Source organism: Syzygium oleosum, unplaced genomic scaffold (genome assembly GCF_021117445.2).
Source record: "Syzygium oleosum isolate NSW1041296 unplaced genomic scaffold, Sole_v2.1 Sole_v2.24, whole genome shotgun sequence".
Lineage (NCBI taxonomy): Eukaryota > Viridiplantae > Streptophyta > Magnoliopsida > Myrtales > Myrtaceae > Syzygium > Syzygium oleosum.
Window position 1 is genome coordinate 5,154,908 of NW_026607508.1, and position 26,856 is coordinate 5,181,763.

Genomic DNA, 26,856 nt, shown 5'->3' on the forward strand with positions numbered 1-26,856 from the left:
AGATGCATGAATAATTTCTCTTTAATGGAACTGCGGAATTGAACAATATTTCTCTCTATATTTGAACAATATTTTACATAGGAACCCTTAGTTTGCTCCGAACGGCACGCTACCCTGGACTTGGGGCCCATTGACTAGTCCATTTGGGGGAAAGGAATGCCTGAGCAGAAAGTCCTGCTTGCCTCTTTATTATTATGTTCGGCCTATGCGTATGGTCGAGTGTTAGAGTATTCATACAGTAAACAACTCTTCATCAATAGCATTAATTTTTTAGAATAGTTAGTTGTGATCTCACAAAATTTTACAAAAATAACTACCAAGTTGGAGCAAACTTGCAAGGAACCCTATTTGATGTATAAGTCTGATGTTTCGATTCAGTCTTGAAATTATCTTGGGATGCATGAATAATTTCTCTTTAATGGAACGGCGGAATTGAACAATATTTGATTATCGGGAGTTGAACCCTAAATGATGAAGGAGAAGTAAATCAAGGAACGTGGGGGTGGGTTGGGGTGTAGAGTGGGTGCTTGTGGAGGAGGCTCTTGGGGGCTTTGTGGCCAATTGGGTTGTGGTGGAGGTCGAGAGGGACGAGGGTGGCGGTGGTTGTGGTGGTGATAGAGAGAGTGGAGTGGCGATGCTCTTATTGCTGATGAAGAATGGGAGCTTTTTCCGAATCGGTGTTAATGCTCCCATTGATTATATTTGTTCTTTTATTCTTTTGGATTTGACACGTGGAGATTGCGGTAGGATGTAATTGGCTGGTGATAGATTGCGCGGATTATTTGGGTAGTCGAAAACTTAAAACTAGATATTCAAGGGACTCTTGTTGTCCTTTTTTTAAGGAGGCTCTCCAAGTGAAAGAGAAAGTATTTTATGAATGGAAAAATGACATAAATGGTCTTTGAAATTTGGATTGATGTGCAATATTATTCTTGGATTTTTAATTTATTCAATATAGTCCCCGAACTATTAGTAAATGTTCAATCTAGTCTATAGACTATATCAAAATGTTCAATACCGTCTTTTCATTAAGTTTGAACAGTGGATATAAAAAAAAAGTTACACGTGTATTATCCAAGTAAAATATTCATATTAAATTAGGATATAATTTATTCATTTTTGAAGTAAATCTCATCAAGTATGACAGCTCCCTCGTCTCATCAAGTGTGGTGATTGGAACTCGAGACTTGAACGAGGAGGAAACAACCCGCCCTATGGGCTAGGTAGGGCACGCCATGAACGTTCATTTTCAGTTCTTCTGGGAAAAAGAAGCCAATGTTGACCACGGAACGTGGAAATTGGACTAATTCGTCTTTGCTAACCCCGGCATCGGGGAGAGCAACTTTAAAACTTTGATTCTTGATCAATTTCTTTACCTCGCCCTCCAGAAGTCGCTTATTTTCTTACTCCTCTCGAGTTGAAAGAAAGTCCGTGGCCGTCTTTAAAAAATGATTATCGATGCACCAAGAAGTATTTGCTTAGCTTTCTGGATTTCATGCCTGATCCTCTTCATCCCAGGCACTCCTGTCAGTGCACAGACATATCTTCAAGAGAGGTGCGCAGATAGGGGCAACTACGCTCCTTATAGCAAGTACCAGGACAACCTCGACCGCCTCCTCTCCGGGGGGCTTGACAACAAAGGACCCATTTATGGTTTCTACAACACGACGGAAGGTGAAGATCCAGACAAAGTTTATGGTCTCTTCCTCTGCAGGTAAATCACATCCGAAAGATACCAGAAATTTCAACTTTTGAGTAATGCCTTTCAATTCAATCGTTATAATCTTTGGAGTCGGCTCAGTCGGCACTAGGATTTATAATGGAGCTGATATATTGGTCTTAATTGAAATCCTCTACAAAGTACAGTGAACCAATGCCAACCCCAAAATTGCGATCCAGATTTGAGTGACTACTAATGCAACTTTACTATTCCTCTTTAGAACGGATGTTGCCGCCAATCTCTGTCAGTCTTGCATCGATTCAGCTACCAAACTCATCGTAGAAAGATGTCCAGGACAGAAAGAGGCGACCATATGGTACGATGAGTGTTTTGTGCGCTACGCTAACAGATCTTTCTTCTCTATCATGGAGACAGAGCCGATTATTTTCATTGTCAACCCTGCGGACGTGGAGCAAACTTTTGATAATGAGGACTTTGATACAGAAGTGACGGATTTCGCGAGGAATGTCACGGACTTGGCGATCTCCACAGAAAGCTTATACGGTACCATAAACATTAATGTCTCAAGTTCAGTGACCCTGCATGAGCTTGCACAGTGCACCCCCGACATATCAAAGTCAGATTGCAAGAGTTGCTTGCTTACTGCTATTGAACAGTATCCTACCGTTCTTAATTATAAAAGGGAAGGTGCAAGAATTCTTCAGCCAAGTTGTAATATGCGGTACGAACTGCATCGTTTTCATGGGGAACCTCAAACTAACAAAACCAGCACCGAGTCTGGCACTAAAGGTATGAGTTATATAATACTCAAAAATGTGCACTCAATTTGTCATGGTAAGCGTATAATGGTATCATTCCATTGCTTCTCATTCTCAATATAAGCTGTTTTGTGTATGATATTGCACTTGACTTGCTTTTACGATCTGAACTATGATCATACTCTCTTGCTTTCACCGAGTTCTTGGTACTATTTACAATTGGTGAAAAAAAAATCCGCAGATTTGTGGTATGTTTAGATGTAAGGAAATTCTCTGTCTTGACAGGGGCCAAACGAGCTCCATGGATTGCAATTGTTAGCTCAGTAATTGGATCGTGTTTACTAATAAGTATCGTGGGTTCGTGCATTTTTTTGAAGAGGACAAAGAGATTGAAGAAAGGTACAAGTAAATTCATCTTGCTTGCCTTTGGAATGACCATCTTCTAACCTTTACCTTAAGAGAGTAAGCTCTTGGATCTCAGAGAAGGAAAACAGCCAAGAGGTTCAGTTACTTCATCTGAGACAAGAGATTGGGGAAGAATTTTCAAAGGAAAACTCTCGAGGAGGAAAGCCGGTGGCTTCTCAAGAACTATCTTTGATACGATTAGACATCATACGGGCGGCCACAGGAAACTTCTCAAATGAATGTAAACTTGGGGAAGGCAGGTTTGGCGCTGTCTACAAGGTAAGCATTCTTGTGACTCAACACCAATTTATGCGGAAATTGGGAATATCTTCTAATGGTTCCAAAATGGCAGAGTCGTTATCCATACATGAACTGAATCGAATTTGGTTATCATTAGTAATTCTCACATAGGGATTTGACAACCGACTTTACGTTGTTTCAGGGCACATTGGCAGATGGAAAAGAAATAGCAGTTAAAAGGCTTTCAAGAACCTTAGGCCAAGGACTTATCGAGTTGAAGAACGAAGTCATCTTGATTGCCAAACTACAACACAGAAACCTCGTCCGATTATTGGGATGTTGCTTGGAAGAATATGAAGAACTCTTGATATATGAATACATGCCCAATAAAAGCCTGGATGTCTTCCTTTTTGGTTTGAGCTTTAGCCAATGCAATGAATTTTTTAGCTAGTTAATTTAAGTTTTATAAAGTTGAGTTTCACCTGAGTTTCTTATTATCGACAGATTCAAATATGGGGCAATCTCTAGACTGGAAGATGCGCATGAACATCGCCTGTGGAATAGCTCGGGGACTTCTATATCTGCATGAGGATTCTCGCATGAGAATTATCCACAGGGATCTGAAAGCCAGCAATATTTTGCTAGATGGCAAGATGAATCCAAAGATATCTGATTCCGGAATGGCAAGGATCTTCGGTGTAAATCAAGAAAAGGCCAACACAAACAGGGTTGTTGGAACCTAGTAAGTATTCTTATATCATTCTACGTCCGTTACATATTGAAATGACTCACTAGGCCAACAAAGGACTCTGATGATCAGCTCAACAAAACTAGAATGAGCACATTCAAATTTCAGAAGTTTCATACAGAAAATTACTTTTCTTTGTTTCTTACTTCCAACTAACTGCTCTTCATCACATAACTATGGTTAGTGGATACATGGCACCGGAGTATGCAATGGTAGGACTCTTTTCCGTAAAATCAGACATCTTCAGTTTCGGTGTTCTCTTACTCGAGATAATAAGCGGGCAAAAGAACAACGGTTTTCATCTCCGAGAGCACTGTGAAAGCCTTCTCACTTTTGTATGTTCCTAGTCACCATCCCATTCAATATGAAATCCAAAAACCTTGTGCTGCTATCCTTACTTATTTTCCTGGCTAAATAACAGGCATGGAAGTTGTGGTCAGAAGGTCGAGGGTTGGAACTTATTGATCCGTTAATCAAAGAGTCATGTGATGAAGTTGAAGTGCTAAAATGCATACACATTGGTCTATTGTGCGTTCAAGAAGACCCGGTGGATCGACCGGCTATGTCACTCGTGGTTCATATTCTAGGAGGCGATACTATCACACTCAACCGACCATTGCAACCTGCATTCTCAATTGGGAGAGATGCGAAAAACTGTATTGCATCGTACCCAGTCAAGAAACCTTCACTATTAATGGTGTAAGCATTTCAGATGTTTCGCCTAGGTGACCAAGTATCATCAGCTCTTCAATTGATTTCTCTTTTATACAATGGAAATGCAGTTCGAGATAGTTATGATATTTATTTTTATTCTCATTATCTTTTTAGGATTGGGCATGTATCTACCTTATTGTGCAAATTATTAATTAATTGTAATATATTTATGTCATATTACCTTGTATAGTTATCATGTAAAGCCGGCTTTTATTCTCTTCTTTATATATATAGAAATATACAGATATTAAAACATTCCCTCTTCGGCATATTTATTATCTTAGTATTAGAGCCGGACGATGTTGAGTAAATTTTGAGTTGGTTGAGTGCGACACACCTGAGTGCACATGCGGAGCACACCTCGCATCTCGTATCGTGTCATTTATTCTTTTATAATTACTAATAACCCTTTCTCAATGTCGATTCTTAGCATTTTTGTCACTTACGCATAAATGTCAGCCTATTGTTACATAACCTACACATGTCAACTGGTTTTATCTTCAGCATATGAAATCACCTCATTGGTTCCTTTCTCCCAACTCCGTCTGACTTCTTCTTCGTCACCTCGAGTTTGAGAGGTTGTTATAAATAATAAAGATTTTACCTTGATCCTTCATTTTTCAGGATTGTGAATATATATTTCCCTCGATTGTGTATATTCTTGATTAATTATAATTAATAGCATAAGCCAGCCTCAATTTATTTGGCATGTGTTTCCTCCTCTCACGCGTCATTCCTCATCCAATTTGCACATAACAGGGATGTTCAATTATCAAACATCGCTTGACTATGGGGTTTATATGCTCGTTATATACATGTGATATCTCTCCACTAATTATCTTAAGTTTTTAGGTTGAATTTTCTAATTTCGTGATTTAATAAAATAGAATGATAATTATAGTGTGTGATCTCTTTCGCATTGTAACAACCATTTCTTAATCCTTGATTTCTGCAATCATTAAGTAGTAATTTTAAGGGAAAAAAGCCTGTTCATTAGTCATGTTTCTATTCAAGTTCATGTCTTATAGTCTAGTAGAATGATACATCTACTCGAATGTTGTATACATACATAAATACTATAATCTACCTTTATTATATCCATTAAAATATAATGTGTGAATAATGTTATTGTATTTAAATGCTAAACCATGCCAAAGTAGAAATTCCTAAATTCAAATCTTTCTAGATGCCTATTTGCCTCCACTATTATGTTTTTCAATGCTTTAATTTTAGGCGAAAGTTAGTTTATACGTTGTTGGGAAAACATCCCTACAAGATTTTGATGGTTCCAAAACTATCTTTGGTACTAACATTTTCTATGATGAGTGTAGATGGTTAAGTTTGAGAATACCATCAATGATCCTCTTACCTTAGCAAGGACAAGGAACTAGATTATGACATTTAGGAGAGTAAGAACCAAGTGAATGATATCTCATGGTATTTTGGAAGAACCAGTCAAGCTAGTGTTCTTGGAGGTTCTTGGAATTGATGAATTTAGAAAGATCATTGATCTTATCGTCACGTGTCATTCAGTCGGTATCATCACTAAAGATCGTCAACTTGATCACTCATAATCTGCACCGGTAATAGTGTGCACTAGATCATGATGGTGATGCACTGGCTCTAATGATGGTAAGATATCCACTGGGAAATGATCGTTGATAGTACAAAAAATAGCCATTATAGGACTGGACTATGTTTGCTGGAAAATCGGGAAAGAAATCAGAAAAGCAGTTGGCAGTTTTTCTACTTAAGGATAGTGCAACAAACTCCTTTTTAGAAAACATGTGACAATTAGATGAAGCTATTGTAGGAGTAGTCCCAATTCTATCTAAAGGTCTCTAGCGATTCTCAAATGGCTCTAGCTATGTGTGGCGTCCCAGGCACGCCCCTTCCTAAGAGTCATTCTAGCTTTACGAGCACATAAGAATTCGCATGCGGAAGACGCTTCTCCTTAAGGACAGCATTTATGACATGAATTATAAATAAGGAAAGTCTACTACTATAATTGACTGCACAGAAATTAAACTTCAAGTTTCTTCTTATTTATAAACACAGGGTGATACAACGGTGAGTTTACATTTGGGGAGACTATAAACAGGGACTGCTCCAACCCGAACTATCCACATCTACTCATCTACCACAACAAGCTTCAAAATTTGATCATCCGAGCACACGAATCTGTCTCAAAAAGTGCCAGTCGTGTCTTCCCAAAAATGGTCCATCCCCCAACTCCTTGTCACTAGCCTCACTCGATCTCGCTACTAGCATCGTCATCTGCCCCATCTTCCCCCGGTTATGGAAGAGGTCCCACTAGCCGCCCTCCAGTATGAACATATACGGCCATGAACCCCAATAGTACGGGTCCGACTGGGGACCCAATGTCCACAGTCAAAATGAAAATACATCTAACAAAAACCATCCCTGGAAGGTCAGGGTCCACAAACTCAGACAGATGACTCTCGAATTCAACAGGTGCTCCATAACTAATGGAGGTCGATGGGGGAAGTATCGTCATGGCTACAGATCTGTAACAGTTTGTCACAACAACAGTGAGCTAGGCTCAACAAGTAAAATTTTTATCAATCTATACCAAACAATAATAAAATGCATATCAACAGGCATAGATGTAACAGTCTTCTAGCTGGACTTACTAATCACAAGAATCATATTTTGTTGTGCCCATGCTAGTAATCATCTCAAGTGTGATACTTTAACTCAGTAATCACAATCAACAGCATGATTCAAACATACATACACAACTTCACTCTTGCTTGGGTATTATTATCTCACTCCAAGTCACATGTCCGGTGCGCTCGCCGGACACGCAAGGAGGAAAACTCCCATCTAGCGGGGTTTGGTGCGCACTCCGATCCGCCGCAATGTACGCCAGAATTCTCAATAGCCCGCGTAGGCTTTATGGTCCACTGACCACGGCATCCCGATCAAACTCCCGGGGCATCTAGGGCATTATCATCCTAGGCATCGTAGTCCACTGACCACGGCATCCCGCATTCTCTATGGCTCCTTGGGACATCGTCGGTTCACTAATCGACAGCATTCAACAACCCAGCAAGCCCACACGCATAATCAACTCATATAGTGCACAGATCACCAACAATAATTGTCACGCCCCGAACTCCATCGAGCTCATGACATACCTCTATGGGCGAATATCACGACGTCCCAGGAAGTCGCCGACCCCACACATCAGATACAAAGCATCAGCGGAAGCAACAACCACCCAGACAATATTTAACTAGGGGAGAAAGAGAGAATGTACATCTGATACCATTATAAACTTATACAATATCCACCATTTACTATCCACATAATATACATGCACACCGAACTTCTAAACTATACACCACCGATATAAAAAAATGAGACACTTCCAAAACCTTTACTCAACCCCTAAACTAACCCCTACGCCCTCTGGATGGCGTCCACTCCAAGTCCGACTCTCCAGAACCCGAGTCTGAATCCCCCTTAGTCGCCTGTTCTTCTGAGGACTCAGAGTCTGCTTCGATCTCAATCGGGTTGTCCTCATCACCCGACTCTAGCGGAACCTCAATCCGCTCCTCCTCATCAGACTCCTCTTCTGGCTCTTCCTCTGGCTCATTCTCTGGCTCATCCTCTGGGTCTTCTTCTTGCTCGTCTTCGGGTTCTTCTTCCGGTGCCTCTTCAGGCTTTTCTTCGGGCTCTTCCTCTCCGGGTTCCTCTTCTGGCATTGCGTCTAGATCCACATCCATCAGATCATACCCTGCTTGTGATTCCTCCGGCTCCGGATCAGGCTCAGCCACTGAAGGTTCGGGCGCTGCTGGTATGGGCTGATGTCCGAACTGTACTAGGCTAGTCTCCAGACTAGTCATCTCACCGTCAGGAGGGGGTATAGCCGATGGATCCCAATCCCCTACTCCGTAAAAAAGAACATGAAAACCTCGGACTGGACCAAACTCGTCCATCACGTCCCGAAAACATCAGGCGGTATAGGTGTGGGCCTGCCAAAGGGGTTGCCCTATGTCTACCCAGACTACAGTAGTATGTTTGATCAAGGCCATATTCTCGTCTATCGGAGACTCTACAACGTTATGGTCGGTGTGCATCGGTACTCCAAAACGTTCAGGCGGTGGCGGTGGGAGATTCATGGTCCAGGCCGGGGTTCTGAAATTGTTTGGTTGAAACAACCATGAGAACGCGTCTCCGCAAGTAGACACCCTAAACCCCACCTAGGCTAACACGTACCTCCAGACAAGTCCAAATACAATCACATTCAACAACCTGAACGCGGATGGTGGTGATGGTTTCAGTGAGGTAAAAACAGGGGAGAGAGAGAGAGAGAGAGGCGGTGATGTGGTGGTGTGAGGCGAGCGGCCACGGAGGCGGCGGTTCGGCTCGGCGGGTGGACGGCGGCGGCGACCGGCCTAGGCGGCTGGCCACGGTCATGGTGGATAGGGGAGGAGTCGGCCAAGAGGGAGAGTGAGGGAGAGAGTTGCCGAGAGAGTGGGAAATGAAAGGGGGAGAGAGAAAATGAGAATAAATATCAATGACACCAATAATTGGTGTCTACCCCTATGCCAAATGACCGCCCTACCCCTCTCTCTCTCATCCAAATCAACGGCCACGATTTGATCTTATCCGAAGATCAACGGTCCAGATTAATCCTTGCCAAAAATATCCAGGGGTAAAATTGGGATTTCACAAAATTTTCAAGAGCAAAATTGTCCAAAAATTTCTATTTCTAAAGTTGGTGTGAAATGACCAAAATGCCCCTCTCCCATTATACTTGGCCTTAACAAAGTCCCAGGGGTAAAACGGTCATTTTCTATTTCTCGCCAAAATTCGAATTTTCTGAAGATTCCGAACAAATCTGAGGGTAACTAAGCCAATAACAACGTCGTCCAATTATCCCGTCGTGACCTTCATAATTTCCAATGCCCAAACTTGGTCTCTAAGTAATGACTAAATTCAATTAACGTAACTTGAGCGTATCTCGAACTAACGGGTGGCTTTCGGGAAATTCGCACATTCGACCCGTGGCCGATACTGAATCAAGCCACGTTCAAGTTCACCCGGATCGTGACGACCTCGGTTGTCACTTAATCGCGAGGATCGATCACTAGTTCCGACGGGCACGATCGTTTGGTATAGGTTTGGGTCATTCGTCAACTCATCTCGTGGTCAAGCGGAATCACCCGCGATCCACTCGTATGACAGCTGCGAATTGATCCCTAACTATCCTTGGATTGGCCTACATTGGCTCAAAACGTCACCTCGACAATTTTTATGGTCGAAAGTCGGTTCACGATCGAGTTTCTTTGGTCGCGCGAATTAAAATCCCTAATTAGCCTTTCCCTAACGGTTAGTATCCCAGGATTGATCAGTTCCGGGCGAGATCTAACTACAAGCACGTCCACAAAATTATCCATTTCATAAATCCCAAGTGGGTCAGATTTCAGAATGTCACAATAATCTATCTTTTTCAATGTCACACAGACAACAACACAACAATTGAATCTTTCTAGCAATGCTTGCCAATTCCAAGCTTGTGTATGAACTTGGCCTCACTTGCCCCATCATTTGATATCCAATCAAGGTCTATCATAACTTCTTTGAAAGTTCAAAATGTTTAGACTCTAACTCCATAAGATACCAACTCGAGACTCCCACGTTTTCACTTAGAAAATAGTGAATCTTTGTAAAAAGGTAAACCTGTCAGTTTCGCGCCGGTTTTGAAATCAGATTAAAATAATTAGCGAATGAATTCCAAAAATTCTGGAATTTAAATATGTCACAGAGCACACCTTTATAAAAAAATTTCATGAAGGATTAAAAGTATAATTATTTCTTTAAATACCTCGTTCGGGAGCTTAAAGTCAGACTAAAAATTGTTTATTGGAACAGAATTCTTGCTTCTCAACATGAGCTCATTTTAGTAACCAAATCATCTTCAAAAATTCTAAAATTTAAATATGTTGTAGATAAATAAGTCCTCAAGAACTTTGTGAAGGAAGTTTGTTCGGAATCATTCTAGAAAATTTTATAAAAAAACATTGAAATAGAGCACTCGGGCAGTCCAGCACGAGTTGGAGATTTGGCGTTTGTGCTACCCAAAACAACTCCAAAAATTATGAAATTAAAATATTATATACTCCTAGATGTTTTGAACAACTTTCATGAAGAAAGTCTTGCAAGATTCGAACCACATAAATCTCTACAAAATTGGGAATTGGTAAAGGTCCAGCAGAAATCGAATTTGGAAATCACAACTCAAGTTCAAGAATAACTCAAAACTTGATCTACACGAATTTGGTGCTCAAAACAACCCACAACCAGAAGCTAATTTCCATCACCACCATCCATTTCCATCAATATCCTACACCTACAACCAATTCAACATGCAAACCATTCCGATCTGATATAAGGAGGCAGAATTTCACTTGCCTTAATGGCTGAATACGGCGCGGCGCGGTTCGGAAAGGGAAAGATAACCACAGCAAATTCTCCTCAAGCCTTTCATCGCACATCAAGCCCACGGTGAGAAGGAAGTTGGGGGCGTAAAGGTCTGGAGATGGCTCGCGAGGACGGACAGCAAGCTGGTGGTGTCGGGCAATGAAATTGATTCAGAACAGAAGAGAAACAACAGAGGAGGAGGTTCTGTTTTGGGCGGTACAGAATGAGAAGGGAAGAAGAAGAAGAATGAGTCGACGAGAGGGAAGAAAAATCAGAGACTTGGTGGCTTAGTTGGACTGATCTCCTTTGCCGGAGCAGCTGGCGATGGTGGTGATGCTGCTGTTAGTGAGAGGAAGGAAATGACGTGGGGACTTAGAATGGCTCAATAATTTGTTGACCGAATGATTGAAAGTGGATGAACTGTTGGTAATGGCGTGGAAGATGGAAAAGTAGAAGAATGGGCTGACCATGTAACTTTGTTGCATGAAGTCGGTGGAAAAAGAAATAACGTGCAAGAATTCAACTCGGGTGGATAACGTGACCAAAGTTCATAGTGTAAACAAATGACATGATAAGGTCAGGACGGTTAATTCGTAACACAACGTTAACGAATGAAGTGATAGATAATTGTAGGATGGTCTTGCTGTAACGCTCCCACCTCAGGGTCATTAACGTGACGTCCCGTTCATTATTATCTTTCGTTACACACAAGCGGAAGCATATCTCGGGACAATCACAATTAATACACACAGCGGAAATAAGACAAGAAGCACTATGAGCAAACCTTATGATTACGGTACATGCAACATATTTTAACAAGCCCTTCGGGCCATGGTAAACATCACATATTTTCATAGCCGACTATGAATAGCAAAACTTGACTTGGGTTATTCTATACCTACTACGGCTTCTTGCTCCTTGCTTCTTCACCTCCTCCCTGGTCCCGTCCGCCTGGCCATCTCACATCCCACCCGTGGCTTTATCCCGGAGCCGGCCCGCCCGCACCACCAAAGCACCGTTGAACCCACATGGGGATCCAACCCATTCTCCGTTCGCATAGCGATACCATGCCACGTACGGATGAGGCACCAAGTCCGTTAGGCCATCATCGAACATCACAAGCGTCGTGATTCGGCGGTAGGAGCGGTCTTCTCTGACATCTATCACGGTGAGCACTTCGGCTCTCTGCTCCATGGGATTGCCAAAGCGGGCTGGGGGAGATGACATCCTACGGACTTGAAAAAGGGGAAACAACGGGGGATGAGTCGGGGAGACTCAGCAAGTGAAAACACTAATATCAAGTGAGGATATATCGATCGCTGTTAACATAAGTCGGCCCTTACCGCACCCGCATCGATGCCAGATCAACAGCAAAGTTCAAACAAGAGAACATCACGCATGGCCACATCATGTACACTTTACCAACTAAGGCTCGGTTCTATCTCAAAACAACATCAAACATGAAACATGATCAAACTAAGAAAATGAACCAACTATGACCAACCAAACGACCGAGAAACGGTCCAAGCAAACCACGTCACAACGCATCTCAACATCCTTTCCCGATATTAGGGAATTCACTTACTCAACGACTAACAAAACTAGAGAACGAGTTAGAGATGGGCGAGCTCGGGTCATCTTCGGGCTTTCTTCTTGCTTGGCCGAGCAAACCTAGGCCTACAAAGGCCAAACCGTGGGCTCTTGGGTGGAAATGAGAAGAAACACGGGCAGGTTCGGGACTTTTTTGGGCGTGAGCTTCTCGGGCCAAAACGTGAGAAAAGCAAGAAACAAAAGGAGAGGAAGATGGTGGATGGCGTTGGCGTGAGATGATGATGACATGAGAAAGAGGGGAGGGCTTCTTCTATATATAGTGGCTCAAGCAAAGAAGAGACAAAATAGCATCATTACAAAATCTTCCTAGATTTCGCTCTCATTACAAAATCTTCCTAAAATCTTAGTCATTAATGAATATAAGCCAAAAGTCATGATGAAATGATCTTGAGAATCTAAGCCATTAATGAAATGATCTTGAAAATCTCGGTATTAATGAATAAGAGCCAAAATATCATCATGAAATGTCATTAATAACTTGATCTTGGAAATCTTTGCATTAATGGACAATGGACAAAATAACATGATGAAATGCCCCTAAAGTCTTATGGCCATTAATGCATGTCATGATGGTGGTGCCTTCAAAGTCCAACTAATTAATGCAAGTCATGATGAAGGGGGCCTCAAAGTCTTCGTTCATTAATGCATGTCATGATGAACCTTAATAAATGAAGCTTGAAGGAGAAGCTTTGACCGTGTCAAAGCCTTATCTTCTAGTTTCTTCCCAACAAAACCAACGCGGAGCCTATTTTGGCCTACTAGAAATGTCGGTTCGGCTCACAATAACTCAGCATCATCGGGTTGCACAATAACAACTAATCAACATTTAAGTTGCAAACCCGCATCTTAATCAATTCCATGATTTCCGAGGATTTTTCACGACAAAACATGTATAATAATCTCGTTCAACCCGAGGTTCGGTGCGGGAATGTCCTCAAATATCACCAAAAGACATCAAATCGAGATTCCAACGTTCTTATATAGAAATGATGAATCTTTGAAATCTGACAAAACCGGACAGTTTTATACTGTTCCCGAAATCGGACTTGAAAACATAGTAAATGGACTCCGAAAATTCTCAAATTTGAGTATGTCATAAACAAGGCCTTAACAAACATTTTTCATGAAGAACACGAAATCTGAATCTTTCTGTAAACACCATTTTTAGTAGCTCAAAGACAGACTAAAAACAGTTCACTGGAATAGAATTTTTGTTTCTCAATGTAAGCTCTTTCCATAATCCAAATCATTTCGAAAAATTCCCAAATTTATATGTTATAGAAAAGGAAGTTCTCAACAACTTTTGTGAAGGAAACTTTTCCAAATTCGACCCAGAAAAGCTTTTAGAAAATAAATAAAGTGTGAACATCACCGAGTATGTAAAACTTCATGATGTTTGGAACAACTTTCAAGAATAAAGTGTTTGGAAATTCGGATCACAAAAGTCTCCATAAAAATAACAAAACGAAGGAATACAGAGGATTCGAAACTGGGTTTTCCAGAACAAGAGTAAAACTTGGTTCCAATTGGAAAACTACCAAACTTAAACCATAGCCATTTCCCAGGGACTGAAATTGAGGATGTTACACTTGCGGTGGTTGACAAAGTGATAGTATGGTGGTTTCGTGATAATATTCGAGTCTTCCGAAGCTGACGCTTCCGTAGCTCATCGACGATTATTTAAATTCCCACGTAACGTTCCATTATGTACGCTCGTTAAACTAACGGACAAAATTTTTGGGATGTCACACTGTGCGTCCTTGAAAGTCTCCAACGAATAGATTGAAGACTTCAATATATTAGGAGTAGCATAGTAGAAGAAGAGGGTTAGACACATCGAATAGTGCTTGTACGATCTAAGATAGAAATCGTCTCTGAACTTGTTCCGCATTTCTCTTTGTATTGGTTTAGTACTATAATAGCTTATAATCAAGTGTACAAGTGTAAGTGCTGTGTGGCCTGATAGTTTGTGTCACATCCCGACCCGGAATCACGATCGATACTTAATGACCGAACATGACCCGAACGGAACCGTGACTCGCGAAAATGTATTAGTGCGTCTCGTTCATTTTTAATCAAATGGGCACGCGGAAGCAAATAGAAATAAACGAGACCACATGAGTGAGATAAGCAAGCAACGCACATTATATTTACATGATACGTGCTTATTTTTGTCAAGCCCTTCTTTACGGGCCCTTACAAGCCACGCTTATATTTTACATGCCCATTTTAAGGGCATTTCCACAAAGCAAGCCAACTATCAAACAACAAAACTTGGCTTGGGTTCCTATCTTCACTACGGCTTCTCGCTCCTCTTGCTCCTCCCGCTCCTCCCACTCCTCGTCTGTTCGGCCATCTCACGCTCCACCCCCAGCTTGCCCCTGAGTCGGCCCGCCTAGCCCGACGAATGGCCCGTTGAACCCGCGAAAGGGTCCAACCGACTCTCTATGTGCAAGGTGGTACCATGCTTCATACGGGTGAGGAACTAAATGTGACATTTCGAAATTTCGCTCATTTGGGATTTATGAAATGAATTATTTTATTAATGTACTTGTGGCTAGTTCTCACCCGGAACTAATCATTCCTGGGATACTAACCATTAGGGAAAGGCTAACTGGGGATTTAAATTCGTACGACTGAAGAAAATTCGATCGTGGATTGACTTTCGACCATGAAATCGTCGAGGTGATATTTTGAGCCACTGTTGGCCGATCCAAGGATAGCTAGGGGTCAGTTCACCACTGTCATAGTAATGGATAGCGGGTGATTCCGCCAAACCACGAAATGACTTGATGAATTATCCTGAACCTGTACCGAACGATCGTACCCCTCGGATCTAGCAATTGATTCTCGCGATTTTATTTACAACCGAAGTCGTTACGGTCTGAATAAATTGCACGTGACTCGATTTAGTATCAGTCACGGGTCGTACAGGCGAATTTCCCAAAAGCCACCCGTTAGTCTGAGAAATGCTCGAGTTACGTTATGAATATATAATTGGAATATTGAGTAGAGACCAAATCGAGCGTCAGAAAATTCGGAAAGTCACGGCAGGACCTTTGGATGACGTTTTAATTGGAACGTGCAACTCTGGATTTCTTCGGATTTTTCATAAAAGTTCGATTTCAGCGAGAAACGGAGAAAGTGACCATTTTACCCTTGGAATTTATTAAAGGGTTCGTTTTAAAGGGCAAGGGCATTTTGGTAATTTTGCCCTAAAAGTTGGAAAAGACAATTTTGCCCTTGGACTTTTTGAGAAATTACAAGATTGCCCTTGGATATTTTTGGTAAGATTCGATCTGGGCCGTTGATTTCAAGATTAGATCGAATCTAGACCATTAGATCAAAAAGATTAGACAAGGGCATTTTGGTCATTTGCCATTTTGGTCTAAAGTGCACTATTGGAGTCAAGACCAAGCCTTCTCTCTCTCTCTCTCTCTCTTCTCTCTCTCCCTCACGGCAATTTCCTTCCTCACCATGAGCTTCCATTTGGCCATCTCTCTCCCGCCGTCGCCGCCGCACCATCACGCCGTCCGTACGCCCGCCAGACCGCCGCCGTGCCACGCCGTCCTCACCGCCGCGCCACCGCCAGCCCCACACCGTCCCTCTCCTTCTCTCTCTCTCTCCTCGTGTGGCCGTGGGTCTCGGCCAAGGCAAGCCGCGCCCCCCGCCGTCGCCGTTCTCGCCGCCAAGCCGCACAGCCGTTCCCGATTAAGTGCCGCCCCCGCGTGAGTCTAGAACTAGGTAAGTCGCGCTCTAAACCCAATTTAGGACTTCGGGTATCGACGGGTGATTTTTGGGTGAAATCGGGTTTAAATTAAGTGTGAATTTACATGATTTAGGAGTGGAATTATGTGGCGGGCCTTAGGATTGAATTCGGAAATTTTTGGTGGAATATTTGAGGACTGCAGTGGGCTGTGAGTGGCTGTGCAGTGGGCTGTGATGGGCCGATCGGGACGCGAATTGGATTTTTAGAACCGGTAATTAATGGCGAGAAAGTGTTGTGAAGGACCAGAATTGGTTTGACGCCATTTGGTTGGAGAAAAATGGCAAATTGTGTGTTTAATGCGTGTTTGAACTATGACTGGGTTGTGGTGATAAAATTGAGTGCATGGCTGTGTGATGAAATGATTGAAATATGTCTATTGGGTGCATGCTTGGGCCAGATTGATTTAATTGTTAAAATTGGCCGTGTCAATGCTGAGTGAGCATGAATTGTGTGTGAATTGATGCGTGCACGGGCCACGTGTGATTGGCCAGTTGAGTGTGGTAAATGCTTGTTGAGCATGTGCTTGAGTAAGAATGAAATGTGGTATGATATGAGTTCGTGGAAATTGTGCCGTCCTGAGGCGTGTACGTTTACGCGGGAAGATGCCCGATATTACCGGAGGACTGCCAGCCTGAGGCATGTACTTCAACGCGGGTTGTGCAGTAGGTGGCAGATGTTGAGCCTGAGGCGTGTACTTGAATGCGGGCAAGAAACATGGCCTGAGGCTTGTACGTTTACGCGGGCCCATAAGTGTTGTGAAAAGAGGTCACAGTGTACCTGAGGCGTGTACTTCAACGCGGGTCACTGGCGAGGAACGTGGAAAGGATATGATGTGAACGGAATGAGTGCATGACATGAAATATGTACATGCGTGTGATCATATATGATGTGACTGCTATGTGATGAATTAGTGCGTGTGATTGTGTTTGTGAAATTGTCTGGAGGTACGTGATAGCCTAGGTGGGGTTTAGGGGTGAACTTGCTGAGAAGTGTTCTCATGGTTGTCTCAACCAATATTTTCAGAACCCCGACCTGAGCCATGAATCCTCCACCGCAGCCACCAGAGCGTTTTGGGGTGCCAGTGCACACCGAGTTTGACGTTACAGAATTTCCTATGGGTGATGGCATGACCTGGATTAAGCACACTTCTATAGTGTTTATAGATGTAGGTTTGCCTCTTTGGGAAGAGCATAAGTATTCTGCCTGGTTCTTCCGGGATGCAGCGGGGGATGAGTTCGGGCCCGTAAGAGGTTTTGATGTTCCATTTGACTTAGTAGGGGATTGGGACCCTTCTGCCATACCCCCGATAGACGGAGAGTTGACTAGTGTGGAGACTAGTTTAGCTCAGTTTGGTTTGCATTCAGCGCCCGCAGCACAGGGATCTTCAGAGACTGAGCATGAACCCGAGCCCGAAGCATCGCAAGCTGAAGATGATCTAATGGACATAGATTTAGAACCCATCCCTGAGGAGGAACCAGAGGAAGTGGAGCCCGAGGCAGAACCCGAGAACGAGCCTGAGGAGCCCGAGGAGGAACCGGAGTATGTACTCCCATATGAACAGTGTATGGATCCCAATTTCATGCCAGAATATAATTTCTTTGATTTTCTAGCTGGGGAGGATTAGAATGAAGTTCCAGCCGAGTCGGGTGACATCAATCACCCGATTGAGATCGAGGCAGAGTCGGAGTCCTCGGAGGAGCAGACCGTTCAGCGGAGTTCGAATTCGAGTGACGAGGAGTCAGATTCAGAATGGACTCCGAGTAAGGGGCAAAAAGGATAGTGTAGGGGCGCAACAGTCAGGCTTTTGGCGAGTACCATTTTTGGGGATAGAATGCCAGGTCATCGGTCCATTTTGATTTCGATGGTTTTAATACGGTGTGCACATGTATATTAAGGTTTGTAAGATTGTGAATATTATGGTATAAGTTCGAATGAGAAAAGAATATGTATATTCTCCCTGAATGTTTCCCCAGTTTTAAATTGTCCGGGATTAATTGTAGTATCCGCTATGGATTTAAATCTCTAATGATTGTAATTGAGGTCGGCGATAACCCTGGAATGTCGCATAAATCGACCAAAGAGGGATGCCGCGAGCTCGATGGGGTTCGGGGCGTGACACTAAATCCTCACGGCCTTCATCGACCATCACATTCGTTGTGATACGACAGTAAGCACGACCTTCCCGGGCTTCGATAATCGTGAGCATGTCGGCTCCCATTTCCACGGGGTTTCCGAACCGGGTTGGGGAGACGCCATGCTACGGATCTGAAAAGAAGAAAAACAACGAGAGTAAGTTGGGGAGACTTAATAAGTGAAAACTCTAATATCAAGCGAGGACGAGATAATCGCTGTTCACATAAGTTGGCTCTTATCGTACCGGCATCGATAGCAAATCAATAGCAAAGTTTGTGCTACGAAACAACAAAATAAACATCAAACATGATTGTCACACGTGAGCTTCACTTGTCAAAGAAAGAACAAGCTATAATCGACCAAGAAACCAAGAAACGGGTCAAGCAACCCATGTTACAACGTATCGTGACTTCCTTTCCCGATATTAGGGAATTCACTTACTCAACAAATCACTAAAACACGAGATACTAAAGTAAAGAAGTGGTTGGTGGCTTGGCTTGAGCTTGGAAAAAGCTTGAGTTCGGGAAAAACGGGGCCTCGGGCGAGTCTCGGGTCTTCTAGTTGGCCGAACAAGCAAAAATGAAGAAGAAGGTTGGCTTGTGTGTATTTAGGCGTGAATGAGGAAGGCAAGAGGAGAAGAGAAGATGATGGCCGGTTCTTGTGGGGCTTCTCACATGAGGGCTTCTTGCTTCCTTTTAAAGACAAGCAAGCTTGGAGAAGAAGCCAAGCTTTAATGAGCATTAATGTACTAGGGCCAAAAGCAATGATGCATGGCAATTAAGGGCTTTCAATGTGATCTTATCCCTTGGCCTCTCTCTCTCTCTCTCTCGCTTCTTCCTTTTGCCTTTTGGCCGAATGGCTTTCTCGGCTTCCTCCTTCACTTAGCCGATTGTCCCTTGGCTTATGCCCATAATTGGTGGCCATTGGGTCATCAAACTTCCTTTAATGCATGGCACAACTCAGCTTGGTCAGCAATAATTGACGGGACACCTAAGGGGGGTCCAATTATGAAGGCCTTAAATGGCATTAAATGAAGCCTTTGACCAAGTCAACCAATTTGTCTTCTTTTCCTCTGCAAATTCTGAACCGTGAGGGAGCTCGGGAACATGCTGGTTCCACACAAACTTCTCGGGCCAATCGGTTTACACAAAATCGACTAATTGATACTAAATTTGTAACCCCGCATCATACTATTCTCCAAATTTCCGAGGGTTGTTCATGCTTGGTGTATCCGTTCAACTCGAGGTTCGGTGCGAGAATATCCTCAAAAATCACCTATCACAACCAAACCAAGGTCCAAGCAAAATGGAATAAACCCAAGCTAACCGTGTGGCTGGGCGCGTGGCCGGGTCTGACTGGGTACGGGGCCCGACGCACTATCGGGCCACACGAGCACAGGACCGTGTACATGGCCGGGCCACACGGGCGTTGTGCCGGGCTGCACGGGTGACGTGCCGAGCACCATGCCGGCTGCACGTGCAACGTGCCGAGCACTATGCCAACCGCACGAGCGACGTGCCGAGCACCACGCCTGGTCACATGAGCGAGGGATCAGTTCACAACCAAACACGCGTAATGGCTCATAAATGTCACAATGCATGGCTCATGGTCATATTTCTTGGGCACGGGACTAGATCGGAACTGGATCTTACGGGCACAACGCCTTGCACAAGGGTCAGGCACAATGACCGGTACACGGTTGGGCATGTAGCCGGTCCGTGGCTTAGCTGACGGGCACGATGGCCGGTCATGTCCGGGCACACGGCCTGGTCGGCGTGGCTGGCACATAGCCTAGTCCGTGGCCAATCCATTGGGCTCATGGCCTGGCACATGGCTCGTCCATGGCCTACCTGACTTGACGCAATGATTCGTGGCCGATTCGCGATCGGTCCACGTTCGAGTATCAACAACTCATGGTCGACCCTCGGTTGTCATGTAGCCTCGTGGAATCCAGTACCCTGGAATTAACTCATGGTCATCCGTGATCGATACATGGCCGTGCGGTATCACCCGCGACGGACACATGCTGACACCGGACTGATCCACAACTATCCCGGACCGTTCCACTAACGGCCCTTATGATCGAAGGGTCACTCCACGGTCATATTACTCTAATCATTTTGCGTAATCAGGGAGTCATTCCACTGTCGATCCCTAGGCCAATTCATGGACAATCTTTCGATCGAACCATGACCAACCCTCAGTACACTCGTTCCGACCATACTGTCCATTCCATTACCGACCCTTGGCTCAACTTACCCGCTCATTCATCGATCACTAGCCCTCGGCTCCTAGGCCCAAAATCGGGGATGTCACGGTTTGATCTATCAAGTGAAGGGAATATCACTAGCCATTTGTAATTTGAATAGCTGACTACTAGTGAAATCCAGCATCTGTTAAGCCTATTAGTTGTCGAGTGGACATAGGCTTGGATATAAAGCCGAACCCCTATATATCTCTGTGTGATCCTCGTAATACACTCTATCATTTTACTAACATCACGCACGTTGTCTTATATTTGTTACTATATGAAGTGTGACCACTTGATATTCCGCAAAAGTTTTATTGTATCACCCCACAACCAATTCAACCCCCCTTCTAAATTGTATTGTTACCCTCAACAATTAGTATCACATTACAGCTACTTGTGTATTGAAGTGCTTTACTTTGTTTAGCATAATAATTTGTTTTTTTTTTGTCGGAAAGCATAAAGATCTATTTAAATGGCTAATCTTGATAGCTTCTTTGCTCTTGATTTCATGTGCCAAACAAGCCTCCATACATCGACGAAACCAACTATAGCTATTGGAAGCAGTGCATGCAAACTTATATCCATGCAACTGATCTACAGATGTAGGAAGTCATTGAAAATAGACATGATGTTCTGGCTAGAGCACCAGCTGCTCAACCGGCTCAAGCTCAATACCAGGAAGGTGAAGACCAACCTGATGTTGTAGCCACTGCCACAGTTGCTGCTACTGCCGCCACAACTTAACGAAATTCGGAGAAGACAAGCTGATAATGCCAAAGCAAAGCATTTGCTTTATTGCTTTCTTTCTCCTTTTGAGTTTAACAAAATCTCTTCATGTATTACCACTAAAGAAATCTGGGATGGACTGCAAGTTACATTTGAAGGAACCGATTGTGTATGAGAAACAAAGTTAGATATCCTTCTCGGAAACTACAAGATGTTTAAGATGAAGTCAGATGAGACTGTCACTCAAATGTTCACAAGATTCACTGAGAGCACAAATGGTCTTGCCAATCAAGGAAAGATCTTCACTGATGTTGAGAAAGTGAACAAGCTTCTAAGGTCACTACCCAACGAGTGGAGTCAAGTAAATACATCATTTCGAGAAACAATGAGGATTCAAGCTATCTGGATGGACAAACTGTTTGGAACCCTCATGTTCTACGAAGTTGAGCATTTAAATGAAGATTCCAATAGCAAAGGTAAGAAGGTTATTACTTTTAAAGTTGACTATAATGATGCATGTGATTCTTCTACGTCCAATGATGAGAAAAGGGGCAACCACACAGTGACGAGACAAACAAGATTCTCATATGACAAGAAACAATTCAAAGCTATAGACGAGTCAAAAGGAAAGAAAGTGATTTGCTATAAGTGTCAAAAGCCTGGACACATCAAATCTAATTGTCCCCTCCAAAAGAAGAGGAAAGGAAAGATGAAGAAGAAAAAGTGTGCACTCAAAGCAGAGACCTAGAGTGACACAGATGGTGCAAGCAGCGATGAAAATGGTGATCTAGCCAACATTTGTCTCATGGCTCACACTGAGACTGATGAGGAAATTAAGGTAAACTCTCCTGAACTTACTTATGAAGAAATGCAAGATTTTTTTAAAGAGGTTTTTGAATAGCACAAAAAGGCTTTAAAAAGGGTTTCGGGTTTGAAGAAAGAAGTTTCAAATCTATCAACTGAAAAATTTACTTAAAGAGTTGCTCTTGAAGACTTGAGAGATGAATTTATCACTCTAAGGAGGAAACATTAACTCTATGAAGAAAGAGATCTCGAAAATCACTATAAATTTTTTTCTTGGTTCAAAACCACCCAAGAAAACTGACAACCAAGCATAACCAAAAGAACAACCCGAGGCCACGTAGACCCCTGATGAAGAAACATTAGAGCAATCCTAAGAAAAGACTGAAGATCCTCCTCGAGAAGAAATCGAATCACATTTGGCTGTTATGGAAAATATTAGCATTGACCTTAGTGAAATAGTCACTGAACCCCCGCTGGAGACTGAGGAAGGACAAACTAAGAAGAGTAAAGTTGATGACAACGACCGTGATTACTCTCAGTTCAAACCCACTGTAGGTTTCACTCTTGATCCTTCGTTCGAGTCCCATCTATTTCTCTCCAGTAACCATAAAGATTAGCTCATTTCAATCATCCCTCGCGAGTCTATAGCAAATTCGTATATTGATTTCCTTTATTTGAAAACGCACAGGATTTTTATCTCCGAGATGTTTGAACCTCTATCTCTAAATTTCTTCTGCACCAGTCAAGAAGAAGTTTATCCATATGTGTGGTCAAATTTTACTCCAACCTTCATCTTTCCTACTCGAGACAGATTCACGTTCACCTTGGAGAAGCATGATTTCATTGTCAGTGCTAATTCTCTTGCTAAGCTGATACATCATCCTGTGAGTAAATTTAAACGTATTCATATAAGCTCTGAAGCTTACTCATTCATAATGGAGAGCAATGAGCCTATCTATCACGACAAGATCTCACTAAGTATGCTACCTCTTAAGGTAAATATGATTTACAAGATTCTCATCATGTGCCTTCGTCTCAAGTCAAGCTCCGCCAATGATGTCTCTCGCTACGAAGCACAACTATTGTGGGCTATTATGAATGGCTTCAACTTCCCTATCACTCATTTGATTATGCTGCACATGCGTCAAGTCACCGAAAGGAAGTCTGGAAAGTTACCCTATGGAGATCCATTACTCTCATTCTGCATTCTCAAGGCACCATTACCTCTAATGATTTCAAAACCGATCTGCTGGCTAATGGTGAGTTGGCAAAGAAATTTTGAAAAAGATGATGATGCAATGAACGCCTGAAGGATAGGTAAACATGTTAAATGAAATTGTCCATATCAGACATGGTGATGATGAGAAAGCCACTGAAGTCTTAAAGAAAGACTTGAGAAAGGAGTGGAAAAGCGACAGCACCAGCAGCACCATCACGACCATCGGCTCCTCGCCCTCAACCAAGGAGATCTTCCTCTCAGGGGAAGCCTGTGTCTAGACAAGCCCAGAAGGATGAGCAGTCCAACTTTGAGCTCCTCAAGGCTATTAACACTGTGAAGAATAGCGTCAATTCTCTTGGCAAATACCTAGTTCGCCGGGAGCAATCTATTCTCAACCTTCAATGTTATAATCTTGTTCGCCCATTTCCAAAATCCTTAGCACCCACTGCAAGAGCTCCTCGCTCAACCAAAAAGAGATCCCTTCGTTCTTAGGTCACTTAGGATTTTCTATCCTCTCTGCTAATTTTGTTTTTTGGTTGGATATTTTGTGTTCCTCTTTGTTGAATTATTGAATGGATTCTGTCATATGTATTATTGCTTATTCTTTTTTATTGGAGAGTTAAGTTATGCGATGTAATGGTAACTATACTTAACAACAATCTTGAGACAAACTAGATTGAGTGATAAGCATGAAGTATGCCCCAAGCTGATGGTTACTTTATTTGCACCCATACTGAATGAACTTTCACTTTGCTCGCCGATATATAGTTAACATTATTTGATACATTGCCTCTCAATGCTTGTCTGACTTTAGAGAAACTCACATCACTTTGGTCTAACGATGTCATTGAAGAGCCTCTCGCTGATTACGCTAAAAATTGTCAAACCTATTGTTAAGTAGATACTTTTTTAATATTACTTGTTGATACCTATTTTTATTTGCCCAAAATTGATTATACAAAAATTTAGAGGTTAATGTCTTTAATTCCTAAAACAAAAGCATTTTAATATTAGTTGCATTTCATTTAGTTATTAGGCATATTAAATTTCAATTGCACTAATTAAATTTTTTTTAATTTAAAAAAAATTAATTTTTATTAAATTTCAAAATGAGCCGGGTCAACCCAGCCCTTTCCTTTCTTTCCCTTCCTCACGTGCAAACTGGGCCCAGCCCAGCCCGCTCCTTCTCTCTCCCTTCCTCCGTCCGGCCTCTCTCCCTCTCTCCTCCTTTCTCCCTTTGCAGCCGTGAATGACCGCTCCCTAGGACGAAGCGGAGAAGCTGCTACACTGCTCAAAATTGGCCACAAAAGTCAAGGGAGCTGAGAGCAATTAAGAGTAGTTAGTGGAGAGGATAGGGGCAAAGGGCTATGTGGCTGGTGGCTGCTATATAAGCTCGCGAAGAGGAGTTTTGGGGGGGAGGGGGGGTTCGGTTCCGAAAGGGGAGAACTAGAGGAGGAAAGGCCCTCGCCAGCAACCACCGCATCTCAACAGCGGCTGACGAGTACCCCTGCCGTGTTCTTTCCCTATGCTGAGCCTCAGTAGGTTCCGGTTCGCAGGTTTTTTATCTTTCTTGATTTTCAAGTCGTTTTCTCGATGATCCCGGTTTGGCGGCTATGAGACGGTCGATTATACCTTGATTTGTCGAGATCGTCTACCGACTGTTGCCGCCAAGCCAAGTAGGGATCGCGGCCAAGTCTCGGTCGAGCTTTGGCTACCACCTTTGTTTTGTCTTCTTGGGCCCCTTTTCTTGCCCTATTTTGGGCATCTCAAGTCGGGGCTCGCAGCCATCTGGCTCGCGCGAGCTCCAACCCCTGTCGGTTCTTTATTGGTTCCTGTGCGTGTGGTGAGTCATTGGTCGTGAGTCTCGGCACAAGTTCTGGTCCTACTAGAGTTGGAAATGTCTCGTTTCCGTTACGCCCACCCGATGTTCGATGAAATACCGAGGCTAGATCTGTTTTGGGGTCCTTGATTCTCAGCCCTAACTGAATTCATGTCCTTGTGTTGTGCGGATTTGCGAGTTGGTAGCTTGCAATGACGTCATTAGGTACCGGTCTCAATCGCTTGCCGTAGGTGGTTAATTCTTGGTCGAGTTTTGGGATCAGGGGCCGAGCCGATTTTTGGCCAACGGCTGTGCCGAGCCAAACGGCCGGCCAAGTGGAGGCCGAGTCCTCGGCCTGAGCTAGCCGAGGCGACGCTGGAGTGGTGTCACACCCCGAACCCTATGAGACCGCGACATCCCGCTATGGTCATTATGATGCAACGTCCCAGGACTCGTCGCCAATCTTTTTATTTTTATCTTTCTTTCTATTACGCATGCGGAAGCGATAATAACCATCACCCAGACAGCAACAACAATTAGGGATAGGTAGGAAAACCACTAACAGCAATCACAACGAAACAAACAACAATACCATTTTAATATTCACTTGATTAACCCCTAAGAAACGTTTCTTTACAAGCCCACTTTGGGCACATCCACAAAAAGCCTACAAAGATATACCAGGCTGGGGTCAATCTACTTTATCAACAGGTCAGTGAAAAAAGCCAGCTTCCAGGCACCCCGAACCATACTAGGGGCATCGACATACTAAGGGCCTGAAAAATGTTAATAACAACAAATGAGATAAAAATCTCAATAAGTTAACGGCCTAAGCCCCGTTTAGAAGGCCAACTCGCCTCGGGGTTCCTAGTCAGGTGATCACACATCGAATACGGATCAACAACATGTCGTTTAACAATCACAAGCATCTTTACTTCGCCTTGGCACACGTGTCACGCATGACATCAGTCAACAAATATCACAACAATACATCTAGCATAACACGTACTCGGAACACATAAAGAGATTTTCCATGCATCATGCATCCATACTCGCGCGTGTCTCGATTATAAGGTAAAACCCACTTGGGTACGTCCCATACCATGCTTAGCAGTTTTCACCCATAATCAAGCACTATGCAATATACGTGTTCCATTTATCACGACCCCTCTGGGCCACTACACATCAAGCGATAAGCAGTAAGATGGTAGTCTTCCAGCATGACTGAGCATCATCCCGCCTCGTCGGGCACGGCAACGTCAAACGATCTACAAGATGACGACATTCCAATACGGCAACATCAAACAATCTACAGTAAGATGGTATCCCGTAAGAAGCATCGAATCCGCCATCGGGCCGCAATTCGACATCCAGAGTATCGGGAATCCAGATAATCTCTAGACTGTTGACACCTCGATTTAAAAAAAAGCTCTTGATCTACCAAGACCGATTGGGCCTAATATGAGCATTCGGCCCACTGCGCATTTGGCTTATCTTTCTTTCCTCGTTTGGGCCGAATTCGACC

General features: G+C 43.2%; 1 protein-coding gene across 1 annotated transcript; it reads left to right on the plus strand.

The window, feature by feature from the left end:
- The first annotated feature begins 1,368 nt into the window (after positions 1-1,368).
- Positions 1,369-4,648, plus strand: LOC115692173 (cysteine-rich receptor-like protein kinase 10). The gene is made up of 8 exons (XM_030618937.2): positions 1,369-1,714; positions 1,941-2,470; positions 2,725-2,838; positions 2,921-3,123; positions 3,287-3,497; positions 3,589-3,826; positions 4,017-4,167; positions 4,254-4,648. The coding sequence occupies exons 1-8, from the start codon at positions 1,449-1,451 to the stop codon at positions 4,533-4,535; spliced, it is 1,995 nt and encodes a 664-aa protein (XP_030474797.2). The 5' UTR covers positions 1,369-1,448; the 3' UTR covers positions 4,536-4,648.
- The last annotated feature ends 22,208 nt before the right edge of the window (positions 4,649-26,856 follow it).